The sequence below is a fragment of the Scyliorhinus canicula genome, chromosome 17, assembly GCF_902713615.1.
Source record: "Scyliorhinus canicula chromosome 17, sScyCan1.1, whole genome shotgun sequence".
NCBI lineage: Eukaryota > Metazoa > Chordata > Chondrichthyes > Carcharhiniformes > Scyliorhinidae > Scyliorhinus > Scyliorhinus canicula.
The window spans coordinates 120,325,118-120,341,947 of record NC_052162.1 but is presented as its reverse complement, the minus strand read 5'-3'; the positions used below and the strand labels follow the sequence as shown (position 1 = coordinate 120,341,947).

General features: G+C 47.4%; 1 protein-coding gene across 1 annotated transcript; it reads right to left on the bottom strand.

The window, feature by feature from the left end:
* Nucleotides 1–527: 527 nt before the first annotated feature.
* LOC119951862 (zinc finger protein 229-like) lies at nt 528–16,203 on the bottom strand. The gene is made up of 3 exons (XM_038775238.1): nt 15,728–16,203; nt 13,593–14,673; nt 528–1,523 (listed from the first exon to the last, which is right to left on the bottom strand). Exons 2-3 carry the CDS (start codon nt 14,345–14,347, stop codon nt 866–868), a joined length of 1,413 nt encoding a protein of 470 aa, XP_038631166.1. The 5' UTR covers nt 14,348–14,673; nt 15,728–16,203; the 3' UTR covers nt 528–865.
* Between the last annotated feature and the right edge of the window lie 627 nt (nt 16,204–16,830).

The window sequence follows — 16,830 nt, the reverse complement described above, 5'->3', positions numbered from 1 at the left end:
TTTGCTGTTGTTTTTTGACGCACGTTTTCTCTCGGACTCCAATTTCCAAGATATTTAATGATTTTGGAGAGGAAAGGGAGGTTGAAGATGGGGAGGTAGTTTGCACAGAGGGTGGGATCAAGGGCTGGTTCTTTATGGAGAGGGTGATGTTTGCAGTTTGCAGATTGAGACAGGAAGTGAGGGAACAGTGAAAACAATCAGCTCAAATGGGGAACGTGTCTGCTCAGTAACTTAGTGAGGATAGGGTCAAGGGAACAGGAGGTGGGTCTCGTGGACAAGGTGAGCTCAGAGGGCAAGAGGAGAGCGAGGAGAAAAATTAAAAGATGGGAGGTCAAGGCTCAGGGAAGGATGAGGTTTCGGGACAGTTTGAGCCGGTGGGTTAGTGGAAGGGAGGGAGGCAGCTGATCGATTGTCTCAGTGACAAAGAAGCTCCACGACCTCCTCACACCTGGAGGTGAAGATGGAGGAGACAGGAGAGGGACAGCACTTCAAACTTATGTTGGAGACATTGAAAAGACATGTCACACTATGTTTAACATAAAGCTGATTTATTTATCCTTTATCCAGAATATTAACCTCTAATTGAGCAGGAGTATATTAGCCCCAGCAGAAACAGACCCAATGAACACAATTGCATCCTGGATGTTATCCACTGCAAAATCCAATCACAGGAATTACATGTGAACTCACTGATGGATTAACAGGCTGGACAAACAATCAATCCCTTCCCACACACTGAGCAGGTGAACAGCCTCTCTCCAGCATCAGCAACTGGTGTATAGTGAGTTGAGATGATCGCCTGAGCCCAGTCCCGTATGAGAGCACCTGAACGGTCGCTTGACGGTGTGAACACGTTGATGGGATATCAGTTCTCCCGAACCTCTACAGCACTCCCTGGAGGTGAGCGTTTAAACAGGTTTTCAGTGTGACTGTGCTGGTGTTTCCGCAGTTTAGATAAATGAGTGAATCCTTCCCCACACTCGGAGCACGTGAAAGGCTTCTCCACAGTGTGACTGCGCTGGTGTTTCCGCAGGTTGGATGAACGAGTGAATCTTTTTGCACACTCGGAGCAGGTGAACGGCTTCTCCCCAGTGTGAACTCGCTGGTGTGTCAGCAGGTTGGATGAATGAGTGAATCCCATCCCACAGTCAGAGCAGAGGAACGGCCTCTCCCCGCTGTGAACTCTCTTGTGGTTCAGCAGGTTGTATGAATGAGTGAATCGCTTTCCACACTCAGAGCAGATAAATGGCCTCTCCCCAGTGTGAATTCGCTGATGTGTCACCAGAGTGGATGACTGAGTGAATCCCTTCCCACACACGGGACAGTTGAACTGCCTCTCCCCAGCATGATTGCGCCGATGAGCTTGCAGTTCAGATGGGTATCTGAATATCTTCCCACAGTCTCCACATTTATATGGTCTCTCTCCAGTGTGAATGTGCTTGTGTTGCAACAGGCCAGAAAATCGTCTGTAGCCTTGTCCACACTCAGAGCACGTGTACGGTTTCTCCCCATTGTTAACGGTGCTTTTTCCTTCCATGTTCAAAATCCGATGATACTGACCTAATGATGAATTGGGCGACTCCGTCAGATCCTGATGTGAGGTTCAAGTTTCCGAATTGCAAATCCTCCCCTTCGAACACCCTGTGAAATTGATTTAAAACAGAAAAAAAGGGAGTGAGAGAGAACCCACAAAACCAGAAAGGCCGGTTGTGAAATTGAGCTGAATGAATCTGGTCATTTGTGGGGCCGGCACTCGGAAAAGTGACCACGGAAACTGCTGGATTATTGCAAAACCAGAACTGGTTCACTAATGTCCTCAGGGAAGGGAAGCTGCCACCTGGTCTGGGCCGGCACAAGACTCTGGGGGAGAGGGAGGAGGGAGGTGGGAGGGGGAAGACTTGAGGGAGCAGATTTTATATATCTTAAACTCAACAAGAGCTTTCATGTTACATCCAAAACCCTTCACCTGGAGGTTATGTGAACGCAATCATCTCCAAGTGTCCCTCCAAGTCAGAAAACATCCCGAATTGTCTGACTCAGTGATGGATAAGCAGAAATGTCCTCCGTTTAAATATTGGGAAGAGAAATGCGATCGTCTTCAGTTTCTGCTACAAACCCCACTCCCCAGCTATTCTCTCTATTGCAACTCTGAGGCTGAACCAGTCTGTTTATAATCTGGTTGTCAAATTTAATCCCAAACTGAGTTTCTGACCACACAGCACTAAGATTGTCTATTTCCACCTCAGTAACATTGTCCAGATTTGCTGCTGCCTCATCCCATCAGCTGCTGAAATTCATTAATTCCTTTGTCACCTCAAACCTCAACTACTCTAATGTTCCCCTTGCCGGCCTCTCAGATTCAACTCCACATAAGGTCATAGCAAACTCTGCTGCTTGTGTGCGTATTCACACTAATACCTGTTTACCCAGCACCAGGAGTGACCAACTCCAATGGAGGAACATAGAAGCAGGAAGAGGGCATTCGGCCCTTCCAGCCTGCTCCACCCTTCATTATGATCATGGCTGATCATCAAGTTCAATACCCTGATCCCACCTTCCTCCTCATATCCCTGATCCCTTAAGCCCCAAGAGGCTTGTCCAATTCCTTCTCAAAATTGAATAATGTTTTGGCCTCAATTATTTTCTGTGGTAGCGAATTCCACAGATTCACCACTCTCTGGGTGAAGAACTTTCTCTTCATCTCCGTCCTAAAAGGTTTACTCCTTATCCTCAAACTATAACCCCTGGTTCGGTCTCCCCCACCATCGGGAACATTCTGAATCTATCCTGTCTAATCCTGTTAGTTTCTATGAGAATCCCTCTCACTCTTCTAAACTCCAATTAATATAATCCTAACCGATTTAGTCTCTCCTCATATGACAATCCCGCCATCCCAGGAATCAGCCTGGTAAACCTTCGCTGCACTTCCTCCATAACAAGAACATTCTTTCTCAGATAAGGACACCAAAACTGCACACAATACTCCAAGTGTGGCCTCACCAAAGCCCTGTACAATTGCAGTAAAACATCTCTATTCCTGCACTCGAATCCTCTCGCTATGAAGACCAACATATCATTGCTTTCTTTACTGCTTGAATGCCTGCCATTGCTTTGCGAGGAGGGGTAGATGGTGGGAGGTCTTAATGACAAAACCATTGACAGGGGAAATGGGAAAAATCTCTTGAGACTGGACTGTGGAAGGATTATGGAAACTGGAGCCACGTGGGTTTTAGGGGTGCCTAGTGGACACCATTTACATGGTGGAGGAGGCCAAAGAGTTGTCCAAAAACAAAAATATATTCTTGCAACATTCCAGATATAAATATTTGACTTACACTCTGCCTATTCTACCACCAACAGTGTGCACTCAGCTCCATCGGACCTCATGCTGTTCCCAGACACTCCATGCTGGTCCCCAACATATAAACACAAAACCTCTGTCCCGCTCCCCTCACCTGAAGCTTACCTCCCTAACCCTAACTACCCTTGCACAGTCAGGAGTCTCTCTCATCAAACTTCCTCCCCCACTCACTCAGAAGCCCTTCAAACTCCCTCCCCTTCTCACTCAGAGCTTCCTCTCTTCAGACGTCCTCCCCCACTCCCTCCAACTGCCCCTGCACTCTCACAATCTACTTTCACCAATCTTTGTTCCCCATTCCCTGTGGCTATTATTTAGATCCAAAACATTAACTGTTTCTCTTCACAGATGATTCCAGCCCCGCTGAGTTTATCCAGCATTTTATGTTTTTATTTCACATTAGGGCAGCACGGTAGCACAATTGGATAGCCCTGTGGCTTCACAGCACCAGGGTCTCAGGTCGATTTCCCCGCTGGGTCACTGTCTGTGCAGAGTCTGCACATTCTCCCCGTGTCTGCGTGGGTTTCCTCCGGGTGCTCCGGTTTCCTCCCACGGTCCAAAGACGTTCAGGTTAGACGGATTAGTGATGAAAAATTGACCTTAGTGACCAATAAAGGTTAGGAGTTATTGGGTCATGGAGATAGGGTGGAGGTGAGGGCTTAAGTGGGTTGGTGCAGACTCGATGGGCCGAATGTCCTCCTTCTGCACTGTATGTTCTATGTCCTATCACCAGCATCTGCAGTATTTTGCTTTAATTTGAACCTTCTGGCCAACCAATCAGGGAAGCCAAAGGCCAACCAATAAAGGCAGTGAAAGGTCAAACTGGGCAGTGGGAAGTTCTCCAGGGTGGCCATCATCCGGGTCACTGGCACCGTGAAGCCCCGCCCACAGAGTCCGCGCTTGCGCATCGCTGCCCACTGAAACAAGATGGCGGCCGCTAACTCGGGCCTGTTCCCGGGGACAAAGCCCTGGAGCAGAAAGTACGGCATCTGCAGCCTCCTTCCGGGCCCTACAGCCTGAGCGACTGTTTCATAAAGCCTCCGCTTCCTCCCCATCCGGACTCCGGCTCCATTCCTCCCTCCGTCTCACCAACTCTCACCTGCCGAAAAATCCACCGACTGCATCCGCAGGGTCCCGAGCAAAGTGACACTGCGCATGTCATAAAGCCTCGCACGGCACCTGCGCACAGGGCTCCTGTGGACTGAATAGGGCACATTCACAAACGCTGTGGATGCTGGGTAATAACTCCCAATCAGGAGTAGAAAATAATTTCTGTTATCTAATTGAAATAATTCAATAAGATGAGCACAAATTCGTGTGAATGGATGATCTACTATCTTCTGTTTACCAATGTGATTAAAGTGGCTGCTCTCCTAAGAGAGTAAATTGAGCATTTAAAGGTTTCCGCCGGCTCCCCTCCACCATAAAGTGATGAGTTTCGCTGCATTCAATATCAGAATCACTGGTTCCTCTCCTTATTCCTTGCTACTGAATATTTTTTCAAAGCACCTCCCAAAGTCACCACTTCCACTACCAGAAGGACAAGATGTGGAGATGCCAGTGTTGGACTGGCGTGAGCACAGTAAGAAGTCTTACAACACCAGGTTATACAGGTTTGTTTCAAATCACTAGTTTTCAGAGGACTGCTCCTTCCTCAGGTAGAAGGACAAGGGCAGGAAACACATTGGACTTGCAATTTCACTCCAAGCCACACACCAAGTTCCTTCCCTGTCGCTGGGTCAAAATCCTGGAACTCCCTCCATAACAATCTGTGCTTGTACCTTCACCACAGAGACTGCAGTGATTCAAGAAGGTAGCTTGACATCATCTTCTCAAGGGCAATTAGGGATTGACAATAAAAATACTGGCCTGGCCAGAGATTCCCACACCCTGTGACAGAATAAAAATAATTCACTGTATTGTAGAATGAGGCAGCATAGATGGAAGTTACTTGGCCCATCATGTCTGTGCCAGGTCTATGGAAGATCGATCCAATTAATTCCACTACCTAGCTGTCACTGTCAAAACAATGTATCTCCGCTGTAGCAATGAAAATTATGGAAATGTTTTTTCAATTGGATACTTCTCAGACACACTCACCCCTGTGTATTAAGCAGTAATCAAGGGTTCACTGGTTAGTTTTTAAAAAATTTTTAGTGTACCCGATTAATTTTGTCCAATTAAGGGGCAATTTAGCGTGGCCAATCCACCCAACATTCACATCTTTGGGTTGTGGGGATGAAACCCACACAGACACGGGGAGAATGTGCAAACTCCACACAGACAGTGACCTGGGGTCGGGATCGAACCCGGGTCTTCAGTGCCGTGAGGCAGCAGTGGTAACCACTGTACCATCATGCCATTCATCTAGTTACTAAAGCACACAAAGTACATACCCACAGGGTATGTAGCCTGCCCGGTGCCAGGGTGAGGGACATCTCTAACCAGCTTGAAAGGACATTGAAGTGGGAGGGGAAGAATCCAGTTGTTGTGGTCCACATTGGGACAAACGACATAGGCAAGACTAGGAGAGAGGATCTGTTGGGGGATTATCAGGCACTCAGAACTAAATTTAAAAATAGGTCCTCAAGGGTCATAAACACTGCATCACTACCCGAGCCATGCACGAATTGGCATAGGGCCTATAAAATTAGGGAAGTAAACACGTGGCTAAGGGGGTGAGGGAAAGAGGGGTTTCATTTCATGGGGCACTGGCATCAGTATTGGAACAGGAGGGATCTGTACAGTTGGGACAGTCTCTGCCTGAACCGATCTAGGACCAGTGTCCTTGTGGAAAGGATAAATAGGGAGATCACAGGACTTTAAACTGTGTGTGTGGGGGGGGGGGGGGGGGGGGGGGGAGAACGGGAACCAAATGGTTAATGGAAAGCAAAGCAGCAGTTTAGCACATGGTGAAGGTGGGTTCAAATGCATCGAAAGTTATGACAAAAGATAAAGGGAAGAACTCAGATGTTATTAATGGAGGTATAGGATTCAAAAATAAGAGATTTTAAATAGCATAAAGGCACTTTACCTGAATGCTCACAGCATTCAAAACAAGATAAATGAGTTGACGGCACAAATCATCGCAAATTAATCTGATTTAGTGGCCATTACAGAGACACGGTTGCAAGATGCTCACGACTGGGAGTTAAATATCCAGGGCTATCAGACTATTCGGAAGGGCAGACAGGAAGGTAAGGGAGGTGGTGTAGCTCTGATATGTAAAGATGGCATCAGGGGGGTAGTGAGAGATGATATCGAGAAAAAGGTTGAATCCATTTGGATAGAAACTAGAAACAATAATAATCTTTATTATTGTCACAAGTAGGCTTACATTAACACCGCAACAAAGTTATTGTGAAAATTCCCTCATCGCCACACACCGGCGCCTGTTCAGGTACACAGAGGGAGAATTCAGAAAGTCCAATTCACCTAACAGCATGTCTTTTGAGACTTGTGGGAGGAAACCGGAGCACCCGGAGGAAACGCACGCAGACACAGGGAGAACGTGCAGACTCCACACAGACAGTGACCCAAGCGGAAATTGAACCTGGGACATAGAACATACAGTGCAGAAGGAGGCCATTTGGCCCATCGAGTCTGCACCGACCCACTTAAGCATTCACTTCCACCCTATCCCCGTAACCCAATAACCCCTCCTAACCTTTTTGGTCACTAAGGATAATTTATCATGACCAATCCACCTAACCTGCACGTATTTGGACTGTGGGAGGAAACCAGAGTACCCGGAGGAAGCCCACGCAGACATGGGGCAAACGTACAGACTCCACACAGACAGTGACCCAGCGGGGAATTGAACCTGGGACCCTGGCGCTGTGAAGCCACAGTGCTATCCACTTGTGCTTCCGTGCTATCCTAGCGCTATGAAGCAATTGTGCTAACCGCTGTGCCACCATGCCGCTCATAGTAAGGAGTAAGGAGAAAAGGTCACTGTTGGGCATAGTCTATAGGCCACCAAATCACAACATCACAGTGGGGCGGGTAATAAACAAATAAATAATGCATGTAAAAATGGGATGGCAATTTTCACGGCAGATTTTAATCGACATTTCGATTGGTCAAACCAGTTGGTCATGGCAGCCTTGAGGAGGAGTTCATAGAATGTATCCACAATAGTTTTCTCAAACAGTATTTAATGGAACCTAAGAGGGAGCAAGCCATCGTAGATTTGGTCCTGTGTAATGAGACAGGAATAATTAATGACCTCATAGTTAGGGATCCTCTCGGAAGGAGCGATCATAGCATGGTTGAATTTAAAATACAGATGGAGTGTGAGAAGGTAAAGTCAAAACCAGATTTTTATGCTTAAACAAAGGAGCCTACAATTGTATGAGGGAGGCGTTGGCTAGGGTAGACTTTGTGGTGGGACAATTGAGGGACCATGGAAAACTTTCAAAGATATTTGTCAGAGCACTCAGAAAAAATATATACCAGTGAAAAGGAAGGACTGGAGGAAAAAGGAAAATCAGCCATCGATATTTAAGGAAATAAAGGAGGGTATCAAATTGAAAGAAAAGGCATACAAAGTGATAAAGGTTAGTGGGAAACTAGAGGATTGGGAAATCTTTAAAGTTCAACAGAAATCCACAAAAAAAGCTATAAAGAAAAGTAAGATAGATTAGGAGAATAAACTAGCCCTGAATATAAAAACAGATAGCAAAGTTTCTACAGATATATAAAACAAAAAAAGAGTAGCTAAGGTAAACATTGGTCTCTTGGAGGATGAGAAGGGGGATTTAATAATGGGCAATGAGGAAATGGCTGAGGCATTGAACAGGTACAATGGAAAACACAAATAACATGACAATAATTGATGGCAAGGAGGCAATGGCAGGTGAGGACCTAGAAACGATCATTATCACAAAAGAAGTAGTGTTGGGCAAGCTAATGGGACTAAAGGTAGAAAAGTTTCCTGGCCCTGATGGAATGCATCCCAGGTACTAAAAAAGGTGGTGGGGGAAATAGCAAATGGGCTTGTGGTAATTTACCAAAATCTGCTGGTCTCTTGGGCAGTTTCGGCAGATTGGAAAACAGCAAATGTGATGCCACTGTTTAAAAAGGGAGGTAAATAAAAGGCGGGTAACTCTAGGCCAGTTAGTTTAACTGCTGTAGAGGGGAAAATGCTGGAATCTGTCATTAATGAAGGAATAGCGAGGCATCTGGATAGAAATTGTCCCATTGGGCAGATGCAGCATGGGTTCATGAAAGGCAGGTCATGCTTGACTAATTTAGTGGAATTCTTTGAGAGCATTACGAGTGCGGTGGACAATGGGGAACCAGTGGATGTGAGGTATCTGGATTTCCAGAAGGCATTCAACAAGGTACATGGATATTTGGAGATAGGAGTAGGAGGAGGCCTTTTGGCTCCGCTATTTTTCACGATCAAGGCTTATCATCCAACTCAATAGCCTAAGATGCCGCAAAAAAGGCTGCTGCATAAAATAAAGGAGTGTTGCATTGTGGGTAATGTATTAGCATGGATAGAGGATTGGTCAATTAACAGAATGCAGAGAGTGGGGATAAATAGGTGTTTTTCTGGTTGGCGATCAGTGGGTAGTGGTGTAGCTCAGGGATCAGTGTTGGGTCTGCAGTTGTTCACAATTTACAAAGATGATCTGGATTTGGGGACCAAGTGTAATATGTTAAAGTTTTCAGATGACACTTGATAGAGTGAAGTGTGCAGAGGACATTGAAAGTCTACAGAGGGAGCGAGATGGTTTAAATGAGTGGGCAGATGGAGTACAATGTTGATAAATGTGAGGTCATGCAGTTTGATAGGAATAACAGCAAAATGGACTATGATTTAAATGGTAAAATATTGCAGCATGCTGCTGGGCAGGGGGACCTGGGTGTCCTCATGCATGAATCGCAAAAGTTGGTTTCTAGGTGCAGCAAGTAATTAAGAAGGCAAATGGAATTTTGTCCTTCACAGAAGGAAGGAGTTTAAAAGCAGGAGGTTATTTTGCAGCTGAAGAGGATGCTGGTGAGGCCACACCTGGAGTACTGTGTACAGTTTTGGTCTCCTTATTTGAGAAGGATGGGCTGGCACTGGATTGGATTGGATTTGGTTATTGTCACGTGTACCGAGGTACAGTGAAAAGTATTTTTCTGCGAGCAGCTCAGCAGATCATTAAGTACATGGGAAGAAATGGGAATAAAAGAAAATACATAATAGGGCAACACAGATATACAATGTAACTACATAAATAAGCACTGGCATCGGATGAAGCATACAGGGTGTAGTGTTAATGTCAGTCAGTAAGAGGGTCATTTCGGAGTCTGGTGATGGTGGGGAAGAAGCTGTTCTTGAGTCTGTTCGTGCATGTTCTCAGACTTCTGTATCTCCTGCCCGATGGAAGAAGTTGTAAAAGTGAGTAAGCCGGGTGGGAGGGATCCTTGATTATGCTTCCTGCTTTCCCCAGACAGCGGGAGGTGTAGATGGAGTCCATGGATGGGAGGCAGGTTTGTGTGATGGACTGGGCGGTATTCATGACTCTCTGAAGTTCCTTGCGGTCCTGGGCCGAGCAGTTGCCATACCAGGCTGTGATGCAGCCCAATAGGATGCTTTTTATGGTGCATCTGTAAAGGTTGGTAAGGGTTAATGTGGACATGCCGAATTTCCTTAGTTTCCTGAGGAAATATAGGCGCTGTTATGCTTTCTTGGTGATTGTGTCGATGTGAGTGGACCAGCACAGATTTTTGAAGATGTGCACCCCATGGAATTTGAAACTGCTAATCATCTCCACCTCGGCCCAGTTGATGCTGACAGGGGTGTGTACAGTACTTTGCTTCCTGAAGTCAATGACCAGCAATGGGGCATCACCGTAGCATGGTGGTTAGCATAAATGCTTCACAGCTCCAGGGTCCCAGGTTCAATTCCTGGCTGGGTCACTGTCTGTGCGGAGTCTGCACGTCCTCCCCGTGTGTACGTGGGTTTCCTCCGCGTGCTCCGGTTTCCTCCCACAGTCCAAAGTTGTGCATGTTAGGTGGATTGGCCATGCTAAATTGCTCGTAGTGTCCTAAAAAGTAAGAAGTCTTACAACACCAGGTGAAAGTCCAACAGGTTTGTTTCAAACACGAGCTTTCGGAGCACGGCTCCTTCTTCAGGACCTGAAGAAGGAGCCGTGCTCCGAAAGCTCGTGTTTGAAACAAACCTGTTGGACTTTCACCTGGTGTTGTAAGACTTCTTACTGTGCTCACCCCAGTCCAACGCCGGCATCTCCACATCATGGCTAAAAAGTAAGGTTAAGGGGGGGGGGTTGTTGGGTTACGGGTATAGGATGGATACGTGGGTTTGAGTAGGGTGATCATTGCGCGGCACAACATGAAGGGCCTGTTCTGTGCTGTACTGTTCTATGTTCTTTAGTTTTGCCGGCATTGAGGGAGAGATTGTTGTCGTTACACCACTTCACTAGGTTCTCTATTTCCCTCTGCATTCTGACTCGTCGTTATTCGAGATCCGGCCCACTATGGTCATATCGTCATGTAGAAGGAGTTGGAACCAAGTTTTGCCATGCCATGTGTAGAGAGAGTAGAGTAGGGGGCTAAGTACGCAGTCTTGCAGGGCCCTGGTATTGAGGAGGAGGTGTTGGTGTTCATTCTTACTGATTGTGGTCTGTTGGTCAGAAAATCTAGGGTCCAGTTGCAGAGTGGAGAGCCAAGTCCTAGAGCTTTGATATGAGCTTGGTTGGGATTATGGTGTTGAAGGCAGAGCTGTAGTCAATAAATAGGAGTCTGATATAGGAGTCCTTGTTTTCGAGATGCTCTAGCGATGAGTGTAGGGTCAGGGAAATGGCATCTGATGTGGACCGGTTGCAGCGGTATGCAAATTGAAGTGGATCAAGGCGTTCCGGGAGTTTGGAGGTGATGTGCTTCATGATCAGCCTCTCGAAGGACTTCATTACAACTGAAGTCAGGACCACCAGACAGTAGTCATTGAGGCACGTTGCCTGGTTCTTCTTTGGTACCGGTATGATGGTGGTCTTCTTGAAGGAGGATGTGCAGAGGAAATTCACCAGCTTGATTCCGGAGTTGAGAGGATTAGTTTATGAGGAGAGGCTAATTGGACTGGGACTATACTCCGGAATTTAGAAGAATGAGGGGGAATCTTATGGAAACATATAAAATTATAAAGGGAATAGATAGGATAGAAGCAGGGAGGTTGTTTCCACAGGTGAAACTAGAACTAGGGGGAATAGCCTCAAAATAAGGGGGAGCAGATTTAGGACTGAGTTGTGGAGGAACTTCTTCACCCAAAGAGTTGGGAAGCTGTGGGATTCCCTGCCCAGTGAAGCAGTTGAGGCTACCTTGTTAAATGTTTTTTAAGGCAAAGGTAGATAGAATTTTGAACAGTAAAGAAATAAAAGGTTACGGTGAGCGGGTGGGTAGGTGGAGCTGAGTCCACAAAAAGATCAGCCATGGTCTTACTGAATGGCTTATTGGCTCGTGGGGCCAGATGGCCTACTCCTGCTCAGAGTTCTTAGGTTCTTATAGGTGGGCCTTACATTCAGATAGACATGCTGATTAGATATCATTCAGACTCCAACCTTTATTCTATCTTGAAATGAAATATACATTTAAAGCCATTTTCAAATTTATTTTTTTAATAAACTTGGAGCCCCAATTAATTTTTTCCAATTAAGGGGCAATTTAGCATGGCAAATCCACCGACTCTGCACATCTTTGGATTGTGGGGGCAAAACCCACGCAAACACGGGGAGAATGTGCAAACTCCACACGGACAGTGACCCAGAGCCGGGATCGAACCTGGGACCTCGGCGCTGTGAGGCAGCAATGCTAACCACTGTGCCACCCACCATTTTCAAATTCTAATATTCTCAACAATTTCCTGGGACATTGGAAACCAAAAGTCGAACCAATTTCAGCACAGTAGCCTTTCCGCTTGTCTACATTGTCTTCCCAGTCAAATAAACTAAGGCTCCCTTTAATCATGAACAAATCAAGCCACCCCAGGTTTGATAGCAACAAATTTCAGAGAAGGTCACGTGACTTCCCCTTAACCCCTCCATTTTAATCAAAATTAAAAACAGTTGTATAATATAGCAATCTTAGAACACATCACATTTGTCAGTCACATACATCTTATTTATACTGGGGTTTTTATTATTAGATTTAGGCTGGGGGTCCCGCACTGAGGGAGTGCTGCACTGTCAGCGGTCCCGCAGTGAGGGAGTGCTGCACTGTCAGCGGTCCCGCACTGAGGGAGTGCTGCACTGTCAGAGGTCCCGCACAGAGTGCGTGCTGCACTGTCAGAGGTCCCGCAGTGAGGGAGTGCTGCACTGTCAGCGGTCCCGCACTGAGGGAGTGCTGCACTGTCAGAGGTCCCGCACTGAGGGAGTGCTGCACTGTCAGAGGTGCCGCACTGAGGGAGTGCTGCACTGTCAGAGGTCCCGCAGTGAGGGAGTGCTGCACTGTCAGAGGTGCCGCACTGAGGGAGTGCTGCACTGTCAGAGGTCCCGCACTGAGGGAGTGCTGCACTGTCAGAGGTCCCGCACTGAGGGAGTGCTGCACTGTCAGAGGTGCCGCACTGAGGGAGTGCTGCACTGTCAGAGGTCCCGCACTGAGGGAGCGCTGCACTGTCAGAGGTCCCGCACAGAGTGCGTGCTGCACTGTCAGAGGTCCCGCACTGAGGGAGTGCTGCACTGTCAGAGGTCCCGCACTGAGGGAGTGCTGCACTGTCAGAGGTGCCGCACTGAGGGAGTGCTGCACTGTCAGAGGTCCCACACTGAGGGAGTGCTGCACTGTCAGCGGTCCCGCACAGAGTGCGTGCTGCACTGTCAGAGGTCCCGCACAGAGTGCGTGCTGCACTGTCAGAGGTCCCGCACTGAGGGAGTGCTGCACTGTCAGAGGTCCCGCACTGAGGGAGTGCTGCACTGTCAGAGGTCCCGCACTGAGGGAGCGCTGCACTGTCAGAGGTCCCGCACTGAGGGAGCGCTGCACTGTCAGAGGTGCCGCACTGAGGGAGTGCTGCACTGTCAGAGGTCCCGCACTGAGGGAGTGCTGCACTGTCAGAGGTCCCTTCTTATGAGTGCGTTGTCAAGCAGAGGACCCATCTGCTCTCTCAAGGGGATATTAACTAAATCATGCAGCCAACATTTTCGACCTGTCGCCAACTATCAGAATGAACAAGTCGCAGTCCTGGATGTGATTAACAGCAGCAGGAACAGCAGAATCCAACCCCTGTAATCACTTGTGAACTCGCTGGTGTGACAGCAGGTGGGATAACTGAGTGAATGCATTCCCACACACAGAGCAGGTGAATGGTCTCTCCCCAGTGTGAACTCGCTGGTGTCTCAGCAAGTGGGATGAATCAAGGAATTGCTTCCCACATTCAGAGCAGCTAAAAGGCTTCTCCCCGGTGTGGTTTCGCTGGTGTACGCGCAGGTCGGATACCCGAGTGAAACTCTTCCCACAGTCAGAGCAGGTGAATGGCCTTTCCCCAGTGTGAAATCGCTGGTGTGTAAGCAGGTTAGATGAATCAGCGAATCCCTTCCCACACTGAGAACAGACGAACGGTCTCTCTCCAGTGTGAAGTCGTTGGTGTCTCAGCAGGCTGGATGACTGAGTGAATCCCTTCCCACACTCTGAACAGGTGAATGGCCTCTCCCCCGTGTGAACTCGCTGGTGTTTCCGCAGGGTGAATGAAACACTGAATCCTTGCCCACACTGAGAGCAGATGAATGGCCTCTCCCCAGTGTGAACTCGCTGATGTGTCTGCAGATTGGACGATGTATTGAATCCCTTCCCACATGTGGAGCAGGTGAATGGCCTCTCCCCGGTATGAACACGTTGATGCGTTTCCAGGTTAGATAGGGATTTAAATCCCTTTCCACATCTGGAGCAGACGAACGGCCTCTCACCAGTGTGACTGTGTCGATGAATTTCCAGCACTGATGGGGATCTGAATCCCTTCCCACAATCCCCACATTTCCACTGTTTCTCCATGTTCGGGTGCCCTGATTTCTCTCCAGGTTAGACAATCAGTTGAAGTCTCAAACAAAACATGGGTGTGGTCTCTTTCAACTATGAATGGTGCGGTGTTTTTTCAGGCTATGGTAACTGGTTAAAGCTCTTTCCACAGTCAGTGCTCTGGAACACTCTCACTTGGGTTCCTGTGGGTTTCCAAAGACACAAATCTTTTGGGACAGACAGAACCGATAAATATTCTTCTTTCTAGGTTCAAAGGCCAATTATATTCCGTTCCCGATGAATTGAGTAACACTGTCAGATCGTGAGGTGATATTTGTGTTTGGAAATCCTCTTCTAATATCCTGTAAAAGGAGTTTACAATATTCATCACTGTCAGTACAGGATAGAAATTTAGAATAGACAATTCTAGTTTCTGCTGAAGATTCTTTTCTCTCTCATAAATCACCTTCCCACACACTCTCCCTCCATTCCCACTATGCTGTACCTGATATTCACCCTCCCAATTCTCCTGAAGGTACTGATTCAGGCTGATTGACAGATCCTTGCTCACTGCTTCCTGTCCTGGACACAGAGACCCGAAAGTCTTTGTGTAGGCTGCCAACTAGATATATGTCTACATTACTGGACTAAAATGATTAATGTATAGAATTGTTTCAGCTGGTTGTGATACAGGAGATTGTCATTGATCACAACTTTGAAGTTGCTGTCTATGAGGGGAGCCAAGCAAAGACGATCAATAATTTCCCAATTAAATTGGATGGGCGATACAACGTTGGAGAATGGGACCCATTCGAGACTGACAGAATTGCTTGACAGAGTTGGCATCAACTCGAGGTGTGCAATGGACTCCTTCTGTGCTTCAATTACTCTATAACTGGAAATAGATAACGCAGCTACAGTACTATATTACAAGACTAGAAATAATTAATAAATATCTAATTTGTACCATATTACAACACTGGACATATCTCCCTCCAATATTAATTTACTATCCCCTAGGTAAGGTTCTGGGTTTAGGGGGATAGGGCGGGGGAGTAGATCCAGGTAGGGTGCTCTTTCATTGAGTCGGTGCAGACTCGATGGGCCAAATAGCCTCCTTCTGCACTGTAGGAATTCAATGGTTCTATTTCATTCTATCTCCTGGGGAAACCAGCCCTTTCATTGAATATTAGCAAAGAGACCATCCTTTTAGCCCAACAAATAAATGTCAAGATGAGGGAGCAAAGGATGTCAATGTCTTTAAGAGACTGCGAGACAGAGACCTGGGCCAACCTTTCCAGAGTCTACACCCTCCCTAGATTCACTTCCATTCCATTCAGTTGCTGCAAGTCAGCAATTGAAGGTCAGAATAAGAAAACAAATGGAAAGGAGGAGAAAAGAAAATATTTTACTCACAGATGTTGGAGACAGGAAGAAGCTTCAGTTTCTGTGACGCAAAATCCGCATTCACACAACATCCGCGCTCTGATTGGCTGGAGGACCACTTTCCCATTGGTCAAGAGCTGAGCAGAAAGATCAGGGGGTGGGCTCATACCTGCACATGCGCAGCTTCCCCTCTCCCTTGGACATGCGCATCACTGTTTCCGGGGTGGGACACCAGTGCGCAAGCGCTGTTGTCGAATTGTTTGGAACATGATGTAGAGATGCCGGTTTGGATCATGCACATTGGGCCTGTTCGTCCCTCACAAACCGAGAAACAGTGGCGAGGTGGGTAGGAGGCTTTGGAAACAGTTTGTGGATTCGCAAAAACAACTTCATAATTGGCTGTGCCCTGGTTCGCAGCTGCGGGGCTTCTCCCACCCGGTAACAGGTCCAGGTTAACGATCGCCATCTTGGTTGAGCGAATGGAGGATGGCGACCGGGAAGAAACACAGACAATACGCCACGCCCCTCATTCACTCTGATTGGCTGGAGGACCAGCCGCCTGTTGTAGTCCTCCAGACCCCGCCCTGCCGTCCGATTGCTCCTGATGGGGGAAGGGAACAAACAACCAGTTTAGGCCCTGCCCCTCATTCCCTCTGATTGGTTGGAGGACCACGTATCCATATCTGTCCTCCAGACCCGCCCCTACCAGAAACACCCGCTGGAGGCCCCAAATTCCACAATTAGACTCACTGATTTTATTTCCAGTCTGAGAATCCAGGGAGAGGGAAGGTGAAAACTGGGAGTGGAGGAAAGAAATGGTGGACATGGTGAGATGGGTTTAGATTTCAGCCCAGAGAGGAGGGAGAGCGTGTCGAATGGAGATTTTAAGCTTTTGGGTAATGAGAGGAAAAATGTTGCAAAGAAACGAGCGGGAATTGTGTGTTCTGAATTTTTTTAGAATTTACAGTGCAGAAGGAGGCCATTCTGCCCATCAAGTCGTACTGGCCCTTGGAAACAGCACCCTACTTAATGATCGCCGTCTTCCATTTGCTCAACAAGATGGCGATCTTTAACCTGGGCCTCGTGGGAGAAGCCCCGCAGCTGCGAACCAGGGCGCCGCCAATTATTAAGTT

Excerpts from the sequence above, each read along its gene's own strand:
- LOC119951862 (XM_038775238.1), bottom strand. The coding sequence starts at position 14,347 with ATGGAGAAACAGTGGAAATGTGGGGATTGTGGGAAGGGATTCAGATCC. Across the intron at positions 1,524-13,592 it reads TCACACCAGCGAGTTCACAA|CACCGTTAACAATGGGGAGA; the intron begins GTGATTACAGGG and ends GGAAGGAAAAAG.